The sequence below is a fragment of the Drosophila subpulchrella genome, chromosome 3R (assembly GCF_014743375.2).
Source record: "Drosophila subpulchrella strain 33 F10 #4 breed RU33 chromosome 3R, RU_Dsub_v1.1 Primary Assembly, whole genome shotgun sequence".
Lineage (NCBI taxonomy): Eukaryota > Metazoa > Arthropoda > Insecta > Diptera > Drosophilidae > Drosophila > Drosophila subpulchrella.
The window spans coordinates 18,636,384-18,647,328 of NC_050609.1; the positions used below are offsets into that span (position 1 = coordinate 18,636,384).

Below are 10,945 nucleotides of genomic sequence, written 5' to 3' on the forward strand. Positions count from 1 at the left end.
ACAAAGCTATAATAGAAAGGAAGGCTGAAGAGGACTTCTTTCGATTGGTCACGTAAGAAAACTGTATAAGAAAGAGGGATTGGTCATGGAAAAAACTTTATAAGAAAGGTGAGTCTTACACATTTATTTTTGGAGTAGGACAATTGGAAGTTTGCATCTAATAAACTTTGAGCTGACTTCTCTCAGATCTTGAAATATTTTTTAATTATCATTCTATTATTCAAACTAAATGGTAGCTATGAGGTACATCCTTTAATTAATCAGAGATATTATATGTAAACCATAGTTATTATCTTCTAAATTAAATTTGCTTAGTTAGTGGTAATTAAAATCACTCATTATTCTGTAGATCTTAAATTCTTAAAAGTATTCCATAGCTAATGATAGTGCATTCCAATTAAATACTCCTTAAGTAATAGCACTACTTATTTCCAATGGAGCAGTTCAACTTCAGGTGAAGGGAACTTCAAGAAATCGCAGAGATGCGTGACTCAAGTCAAGGACCTCTTCTTTCAATTAGCCGACAGAGCCTTTCTCCAAGGTATGACAAATTTACCTCCATCCCCTCCCAGGACGACTGAGAAATGGCAATTTCCTGCGACTGTGACTGAGTCCACACAGATGTGTGCTCCAGAGTCCGACTTCTCGACATGTCCTGAAAGCTCGTCCTGTTTCACTGGCTGCCTCCTGGCCGCAAAAGTAAGAAAAATTGCAAAACGTCCGCTTGATAAATGATGCTAACCAAGATTACATAAGTTGGTAATTTTCTAGTACATTTATTTCCACATGTCAGGCCAGTCGAGTTGGGAACTCCAGACCGCATCTTCATGTTGATGGACATGTGAGTGGGTACCAGGGAATCTGGGTATCTGGTATCCCTGAGATGGGATAGTGGTAGGCTTAGCAGAACCGGATGCCAAAATTGTTGCAGGCTTTTAAGGTAACTGTCGACCGAATGGAACCAAAACGAACCGTTTATTGGCCATTTCGGGCCAGTCTGTTGTCATTGTGCCACCTAAATTGACAATTAATCATTATCTTTCGGCCGGGTCGGCATTCAGATTGGCAGATTGGGTCAGCTTTGGTTTAGTGTATAGAGGGCTCTCGAGCCATGTGAAAATGGGTTTCTAAATATGCCTTTGGTCTGGCCTAATGCCCTGGCATTTATCCTCGGAAAGCGAGCAACTTCATTATTGATTGGCTGGCAAAGGCGGGTTTTTTCGGGTCTCAACTGACTCATCTGCTTGGGCCACAAATAATTTAGCTTTTAATTCGCTTAAAATAAAACAAATAGTCACGTACTTGGAAACTTTCACTTGCACTGCAAACGGGAGTCGTGCAAAAACTAAACAATTTCACTTAGCCAATGTATACTCGAAATCCCGGCTCATTTAACTTAGAGCCCCGCCGCCAGATAAACTCCAGTTGGCTAAGATATGTTAACGACGGCCATAAATAAGCGGATAATATCTGGAAGGCCTAGAATCCTCCTTATAAGATACATATATGTGTGTGCTAAGCGGGCCAAGAGCAGATTAAGTCGTACGCACACGTTTCTCGGCCGTTTCTTTGGGCCACAGCCATACAGAACATATACGGCAAAACCACACTTAAAATTCATTTGTTGTCTTGAAGGACTCAATCCCCAGCGTTATGCAAAGTAATTGACGCCTCGATGAACTGTTGACACACATGGCATTTGTCTTTGGCCGCCCGGCTAATATTTGGCTTAGTTATCAGAGGCCATTTTTTGGGCTTAAGTAGGTGAATGTCCCCGGGCCAAATTCAATTATGCTGAAAGGTTTCGGGACCGCCGGAAAAGCAGCTGCCGGGGGACTGGCCTCAGCCATTAGCGCTAATCTCCGCACAATCGGGAATAAATCAAGGCACGCTCTGCACTCGCTGCCCGGAAAATGCATTCGGTGCTTGGTATTCGGTGTTCGGTATTCGGTTTTCCATTCATTCACAGTTCAGCGGGCAGCAACAATGTACTAACTTCCGGATGGCAGTCCCAAATTCTGAATCCCCGCGAAAAACCTTCCACCTCACCGTGCGACGTGGATTCAGATTCAGATTCGGATGCGGATTCAGAAGGTGTAACTAATCCGTTGGCCATGTGACTTTTGTCATGCGCCGATGTCAAATGCTACCTATATGTACGGGCGAAAAACGACAATCGACACACGACAGCCGATGAACCCTTGCCAATCCGATGGCAAAGGTTTTCCGCTCGATTCCACCCCGAACACACGGCCGAGCGGCCTTCCACCTTCAATCAACGGACCCCGAACACTCCACCCCCAATTTCACCTCCCCTCGATTGATTCCAGTGTTCACTTCGAAATGCCGCTTGTAATCCCTTGATTTGGGATTGCACTTTCAGAAAAAAGGGTTCTGAACTTAGTCCTATATCTAGCATATAGCTAAATACTTAAAAAGGAAGAATATATTCACATAGTCCCTTAAAGATTTCCAGAATATGGGTCAGTTTATAAGTGTAGAAGTGTAAGTGACTTATTATTTGGTAGGCTATCGTTAAGGAATATTAAAAATATAACCGAGTATTATAATTAACAACTGAAAGGTATTTAACATAGATTTAAATCGATTGCTTTTATAATTCCATATGATTAGCTCTCCAAGACCCTCAAGCAATGAAATCTTTTTATTAAATTAGGAACAGGGGAATATAGTAAGCTTATTTGGTATCCATATATTATTTTTCCCTTTAATCTTAACATTTTCTCACAGTGCAGTTATGGAGTAATCATCACGGAAACTTCTCTGCGGGTGGGCCACGTTGACATTTTGCAGTTGGCTGACTTCGTCCATATGAGGGCTTTTCCAGTAAACTTTGGCCTGACAATAATTTTCATAATTTCCCTTGCCCCAGAGCGAAGCTACCTTGCCAGGGGTTCCATAAATCAGCCACGAACTATTGACACAACCCGTTGGCCATAAATCAGTGGGATCCGCGGACATCAGGTTCGCACACAGCCAGTTGGCCATTCCATATTCTAAACAAATTGCCCCCAAATCGGCCGAGACTATATCGATATATATATGGGAAGGCATCCGTGAATTTTCCGGCTTGCCAAATGCGCGAACAAATAATGGCATCAAAAGCGCGGAATAAAACAATTGCCACAGTTTTAACATTTCGCCATTTGCCATAAATAAACATGAAACGGTTTTGGGTGCTGGTTGCGATATTGATATTGATATTGGTCCTGGTCGCAGGATCCTGGGCTTCTTCCTCTTCCGCCGGCGAGTGCAAAATGCTCAACATTTTATTGAAATTCAATTAAAGTCGTATTTCAATAATTGGTCACGCATGGTGCGCATTTCCGTGCCAGTCCGCTCCTAAATGCCGCTCTACAATTTATGACTTTTCAATTCGATTTTTTGGTATTCGAATGCGGACTCTGGCTTTGATTCGGGGGCAATTGAAATGCTGCCACTTGGCCGGCATCCTTTGTCCTTTTCCCGAATGGAAATCGGAAATTGTTGCAAAATTCTGTTGTCCCCGCTGCATTAGGCTGCAAGTTCTTATCAGTTTCTGGGTGACAAGGGTGAGCACCCTCTGTACAGTATATACTTTCCACATCTACTTTTCCTAACATTTCACCCTCACGTTAAGTGTGCAGCATTTTTGCGTGATTTGTGCGAATTTCTCTGTCTCGTTGAGGCTGATAAAATTTGGAAAAGTCGTGGAGGGGGTGGAAAATGGGAAATGCGATACGGGGTGGTTGCTTCGGTTAGTTTGTGCGCCTTTGTTGATGTTGTTTAGTGCCATAAATTCTTTTTTACTTGTCATATCTGACTTCGGGCTCTCTCCATTTAGGCACAGATCATTAAGTTTTGCACTGCGTCTATCTGATTTAAAGACCTGGCAACATGTGTAGCCGTACACTGGAGTTCCCATCCCCGGGACTTATCAAAATGTCAATTGCCCCGCCGACTGTCACGGATCTTTAGCTCTGGCCTCGGCTCCATCCTCTAATTAACGAGGCGTTGATGCCGCGTTTCGACGGAGTTATTTTGCAAAAAATCAATTTGATTTGAGGCAGACTGTTGCTCAATTGCCGAATTCAGCGCAGACCAAATGAGATCCATCAAAACATCAACACTGTCAGGGGGAAGCTGACAAAGCGTTTGATTTATCCGGAGTTTATATGGTTTGAAAATGGGGGACATGCGGTCATTATTCCTAAATTAGTTTGATTACCTAATAAATAATTCAGTTTATTATAAACATATTAAAAAAACATAATTAAAATATATGGTAATGATAGAATTCGGCCTTTTGAAGTTGTTTTCTTTACATGTTAATCAATTTATTTAAAGTTCAACAAGCACTTAAGCCATTTTCTGATGTAAAAGAATAATGATTTATAAGCTCCTAGAATTTGTTATTATCCACTATACTGCAAACGAAAAATATATAAATTAACTAAGCATGCTTTCTTGAGATTTTAATATATGAATAGGTATATATTTTTGTTTAGTAGGGAACCCAGATCTTATCCACACCCCCGCACTCAATTATCACATATTTTTACTACGCATGAACATCATTAGAGGTGCCTTGGCATTCCGCTCGGCCTGAAGAACCCCAGAACTGGTCGCAAAATGCAGTGCAAATAATCAACCTGGGGCATGATCAAAGTGATGTTGACAACGACATCTCCTGGGTGTGTCCCATTCGCGTGTCCCTATCTCTACTCCTCCCTTTTCAGATCCCGAGACTCGAAAACTTTGGCCATATTCCGAGCATCTTTATGATCGCCTTAGATCTCCGCTGGCTGCCAACATATTTTTACACGCCAAACATTTTATTTTGACAGGCATGCGATTTGCACGCTTAATTGAGACAGGTGCATTCCAAGGAGGGGGTGAAAAAGGGGTGAGGGGGAGCGGAAAAGGGGGAGTTTTCCTGGGGGAAAATCGAGGAGGAAGTGCGGCCAAGCTGCGACATGTGTTCGCTTATGGTGTCGCACAAATGCGGAGATTTATCATCGTGCCACATGCCACGTGTGTTTTCCATTTCGTCGCCTGCGCTCCGCTGCCATTTTCGCGATTTTCACAATTTTCACGGGAAAAGCCAGCGACGCTCGCCAAATGCAAAATTAACAACCTAATTAATAGTTGGCCCCGCCAGGACAGGTCTCTTATGCCATCTGAAATGGTTCTCTGCCACGGTTCCCATTCCACCCACTCGTTTTGTTTCTGTTTGGGGCAGCTGCTTTTAAAACGCTGGGCCTTTTTCTCTCAGTGCATCGATGCCAGGCGGCAGCCACGCCCACCCAACTTGTTGGCAATAGCATTTGGCCGGGTGCTTTAATGGATTTTATCTGGGGTATGATGGGGCAAAGGGAAGGTTCTAAGAAATTTTTATTCACCAAAATATAAGCGAATAGAAATAATTTTTGCTTTTAATGGTTAATTATTTCATGAATTTAGTCCATCCTATTTTTTATCTACTCTATATTTTGCAATTTATTTATTTTCATACATTTATTTCTTTCTAGAACATTAAAATAAATGAAACATTTTTTAGAAGTGACAGTTTCCGTTTTTTGGAACTCGTATCTATACTTATATACAAGTAAGTACCTTCAAATGGTGTCACTTTAATAATATCTTAATTAAAAATATTTCATCTTTTTACTGTTAGTACTATTTTAAAATTCCACCAAGAGAAAAAACTTAAAATAATTATTATAATGATACAAAATAGTATTAAAAACTGTTTACAACCTAAAAATTGCTACTCCCTTTTTAAGGGAATGTATTAAATATTGATTGAATAAATAAAGGGAAGTATTTCAAAATTACCCTATTCTATTCACAGCAGTCTGAGGTATCTTTGTAGTCGAAGAACGTATCTTAACAGTTCGAACATGTCGCTTTTCTGTTTTTTAATTGGACCCATCTCGGGATCCCGCCAATATTTCGAGCAGCGGAACCGCAAACTAGGAGTAACTAACGGCCAGCGGGCGGCGCTGTCAAAGTCAGCTGCTTCCCTATGCCATATCCTATATCCTATATCCCATAACCCCTGCTCCCGATACCCCCTATACCATCTCGGTGGAAACGTCTAAAACGCTGAAAAATTTCAAATTGACTGCCGGACCCCTGGATGTCCGTGTCCGAGCCGACTATTGAAGGCGTTTGCGGTTGGACTTTTCGTTTCGGGCCGGACGTTTATTGAACATTTTTACTTGCGGTTCGGCTCGGAAGCCCCGGGAAAAATGGTATATGCTATATGGCGGAGGAGCCGGACGAAAGGGGGTTCCTTTATTAATTTTTGTGTGAGCTCGCCTCGATTTCACGGACAGCCTTAAATGCAAATCGCTGCAAATGGGATTTGCTGAAGAGGAGGTTTACTGGCAGCCAGCGAAATTGGCCAAAAAAATGCGTTAAATGCAAATTGGATAAGATGTCGTGTCGGAGGAGGGAGGACTTGCATGTGGCTGCCAAGGCGGATATCCTGCGCCCATCACATGGATGGTGGGCTGAAACAGAAGCCGGGCCGCGAGATCCGAGAAGGGGAAACTTTAAAGTGGATTATATCTCGAGGATGTCGGGGACATCCCCCAGTACGTCCAAGTGCTATCTCCTGCGCTTTGGAAACATAAATCCGTGAGTTTTTGCGAGCGAAATTTATGGCGCTCGCGACACTCGCGAAAGTTTTGGCGGCGGCGGCGGCGGCATTGTTGTATTTATGACCGCGACATGACCTGCTCACATAAACGGTCCTCGAGTAACGAGTCCTGAATCTAGAATCCTGGATCCCGAGATCCGAACGTGCAGGACCTGCTCGGAAATTGGATTTGCCGGAGGATGCTTGGAGCAGCCTTGGGCTAAGCTGCGCCTCTTAAATCTGCACGCCTGTCAATTTATGTTTTTGATCGAAATTTATGTCCTCGCCTTCTTCCTAATGAGCGAAATGCAGCGCAGAAATTACAAGGACCCCAGGAAAACAGGAGCCTGGCACTTTGCCCCAATTCCAATCGAAGTTAATTACGTGGAACATTCGCAGTTCAATCTGGCGATTTGCATTGGCCAACCCCCGCAGGAAAAAATATTAGTGGGACGTGAAATCCATTCAACCGGATGCAGGAAGTCTGGATTCTGCTTATGACTGCAGAATCTGTATGGTAAAGTTACTTTGGGAGTGTGTTTGCCCAATGTCTCCGGGCTGAATGGTCAGTCAGCTCGGTCCCAAACGTGGCCATAATTATTGTTATGTTAATGGTGACCATCGGCAGGGGAGACTAAGAGCAGCTTTCGGGGTTGATTGGGCCTCCTCTTGACCATAAAGCCATCGCCTTGATTTGGGATATCGACAAATGTTGTTTGTCCATCGGTTTCCACGTTCTATTTTCTGTTTGCCCTGCGACTTTGCATAAAAATGGATGAGTGGTGTCCCGGAATGGGGGAATTGCTTATGAAGCCTTTGTCAGAAATCAAAGTTTACTATTCAGTCTTGGGTTTCATTTTCGGAACCCCAAGGGGGTTTTTTACTCCTTTGAAAGAATTCTATCAAGTATCTTAAAAATACTTTAGTTATTTAATGGAATTAAAAGACATAGTTATTTAACTACAGATTTTACAATCGTAGGATGAATGGCCAAAAATTTTTACCATTTTTATGTAATATTTGTTTAGCTTAAATATAAAAAGTCCCAATAATCACCTTGTGAATTCACCCTAAGTACCCAATCTCATTATAAAATGTGAAACGCTATTTTTAATGAAAGAAAGATCTAAATATTCAAATAGAAACTTCGCAGGCCTATCATCTGATAATGAGAAGCGTGGAGAATGTCTTCGCTTTCCAGCTAAGTGCCAGAAAGTGTGCCACGATTTTCTGGCTGGCCCATTAGGCTCACTCCCAGTTATCCTGGAGAAAAGGGGCGTGGCATTCGCACTCCTTTTTTACGATTCGGCACAGCTCCTGGAGCAAAGGAAGGGGCGATCTGCAGATCTGATGCAGAAGTCGGCGGTCTGATAGGTGTGACACATACCGTGATTGATGAAATGTTTGCCACACAAGCCAACCGAAAAGAGGAAGACCAACTAATTTCCACATTTTTCACATTTACGAAGACAAATTGAGGTGCGAACTTGGGTCGAGGCAATAAAAGTGCCGAGTATCAAAACAACAAAATCTTGGCCATAAAAAAAGAGGTGGATTTTCCAGAAAAGGGGGTGGAAGGGTTGTTCGCTTCAAACTGGCGATGGCAGGCATGCGAAATTCCCGATTGCCAATTGTTTCTCGATTCTCGAGGAGATGGGCATCCGCCAAAAAATCCCTGGGAGCTGAGAAGTCGCATTATGAGCAGGGCAACCAAAACAAAAAAAAAGGGAAAGGGATCGGAATCGGTCCACTATAAAAGTCAATATCTGGGACAATAAATTGCGACTCCTTCGATACAGTTCCACTCTGCTTTTGAGTTAGAGTTCGTGGCGAATCGTTCGCCATTCGAGTTTTCCTATTTCGGTTTAGTTTTCCATTTCATTTCGTTTTATATGCCCGGTTCGCCGAAAGTTGTCAACGGCCATAAACGCCAACCACCCACCACTTTCCTTTGACTTTTCACTGAAAACCCAACACCAGCCGCAGACTTTTCCCCCTCCCCCGCCCGATTTCCATTAGCATAATGTCTGATTCGCCGATTTCCCAGGCCCTCCACTCCGCTCCTCTCACTTTCGATTTGCCACAATTCCATTTTATTTATTTGCCGGCCAGCGAAATTACATTTTAAAAAGTTTACTTCTCGTTTGTTTTATTTGTTTCTGTTTCAGGGGGTACAACAAATTTTTATTGCTAATGTATGCGCATGGGAAATTGATTCCGGCCCCCCAGGTCCAAGCTTTTCTCATAGAGGTTGGTTGAGATTTTCCATCTTAATTCTGGGCGACCTTGAAGACGGCTTCTTAATTGTTAATCGAGTGCCAATGCCATGTCAGCGGGACGACCTTGGCCAGAAGTAGGGGATCCATTATTCTCGGCAAATCTGGTTCAAGAGCAAAAATCGAGGGAGAAGAACTGCGAATTTTCCGAGGCTCGGCACGAAAATAGATTGGCCACGGCGAAGACATCTGGTTCGTATAAAATCGAAATGGAAATGGAAAACACGCACTTGTTCCTTTATCTCTATCTCAACTTGTGAAAGAGTTCACGAACAGCACAGTGATCTTCGGGATCGATGGCTCCCATGGCCACGTGGTACAGTAAGGCCTGCAGTATGAAGGGCATTCGCTGGCTGCGATCCATGCTGCACCAGGTGATTCTCTTCTCGTTTTTAAGCGACGAATCTTTGGCTGATGGAAAAGCCTCGCGAAAACTTCTGGAGAAACTCTCGCTGAAGTTTTCGTAGGGGGTTTCCTTTAGATCATCGCCTGTCAAAACCTTCCACTGAAATCGCAGCTTTGCCGCTGGTTTCAGAGAGTCCCATGATGCGGACTTACAAGTCGATGTTATATAGTCTTCATATAAAGCCTGGGCGCTATCCTCCAACTCTTTGAGCTCCTCCTCAGACGGTGGATTTTCATCAAAGCCGGTGGTTTTTTCCTTGCCTCCAGTCAACCTAGATTTGTTTGAACTTTTCTTTTGGGGAAAGAGACCCTTTAAAAAATACACAAGTTTCGTGTTTAATCCCTCTTTTTGATCATCATCATCTTCTGAATCCGCTTCAAAGCAGTCGTCGTCTATGGGAAAACTTGTTTGACACCCAAAATGTCTCTTTTTACTAGAACACTTTGGCTCTTCCTGGAAAGTTACTCTACTTCTGGGTTTTTCCTTGCATGGATCCTCTTTTTTAGGACACTGTTTCCTGTGTTTCTTATCTAGATCATGGTCTTCATCTTTATAAGCCTCGAAAATGAGGTCCACTTGGCTCGTGTTCAAGTCGGAAAATCGAATAAGACGCTGCTCACATCGCTCCTCACCATCGTAGGTGATCAAAGGACCTGGGTACTCGTGTCTTATTGTATAACTAGGACGGGTCACCAGTTGACCAGCTATATCCCCATTACTTTGCACTCTTTTAATAGCTAACGCTTCATCTGAATCGGAAGACGTAGATCCAGAGACTAGATTGTTAAAAATCTGTTTTAGTAAACAATACAGATCGGCACTTAAAAATTTGCATAACGTATCCATGGCTTACAAAATTGATGAAATATGTATAATATTTAAAGATATTATTTGTAAATGTTTTCCACTGAATTTTGTCCTTTAACTCAATGCCTTCTAAACATGCTTCCAAAACTCATACGCTTTTCAAAATGTTCCTATGAAAAGGCTTTCAAAGGAATCCCAATTTTACCCTGCTTAATTTAGTGTTCATGAAAATATATGGCTCCGCATTATAAATGCGAAAAATACTCGTTCACATAAAAATCAGACGGGGGGCGGGTCCAAATATGACAGCAAATTCTGCTATATTAAAAATGCTGCTGTAGCTGCAAAAAGAAAAAAGATGGAAAAATATCAGAATAGAAATAAAAAGTCGAAGCCAAAAGGAAAACATTTGGATTTCCACATTTATTCGCTTCTCTCCTCGTTTATTTATGATTTCTGCTTATTATCTGGGGCGGGGTTTTGGGGAATCGCAATTGGAACGTTCATATTCATTCTTCCGATTAAGCAGTTTTCATGGTCATCGCCAAACGTTCGCGAATCATGGCCGAAATAAAATAAAACAAGAAAGAACGCTATAGTCGAGTGCCTCGACTATCAGATACCCGTTACTCAGCTAAAGGGACCAAAGGGATATGGAAATAAGCAAGCAGCAAAGCAAGACTGAAATGCGCCACCTACCGGCGGTAGACAGATTTAAGCGTTATGGGCGTTAGGGTGGGCGTGGAAAATTTTTTTTTTGGTCAATCGATAGGTATTGACAAGACCGATACAGTTCAGTTAAAATTTTGT

At 42.5% G+C, this 10,945-nt stretch overlaps 1 protein-coding gene across 1 annotated transcript; it reads right to left on the reverse strand.

The window, feature by feature from the left end:
- Positions 1-8,779: 8,779 nt before the first annotated feature.
- On the reverse strand, positions 8,780-10,264 carry LOC119558314. Its single transcript, XM_037871724.1, has one exon. The coding sequence runs from the start codon at positions 10,172-10,174 to the stop codon at positions 9,167-9,169; it is 1,008 nt and encodes a 335-aa protein (XP_037727652.1). The 5' UTR covers positions 10,175-10,264; the 3' UTR covers positions 8,780-9,166.
- Between the last annotated feature and the right edge of the window lie 681 nt (positions 10,265-10,945).

Bases quoted from the DNA above. Each gene is read 5' to 3' on its own strand.
- LOC119558314 (XM_037871724.1), bottom strand. From the start codon at position 10,174: ATGGATACGTTATGCAAATTTTTAAGTGCCGATCTGTATTGTTTACTA.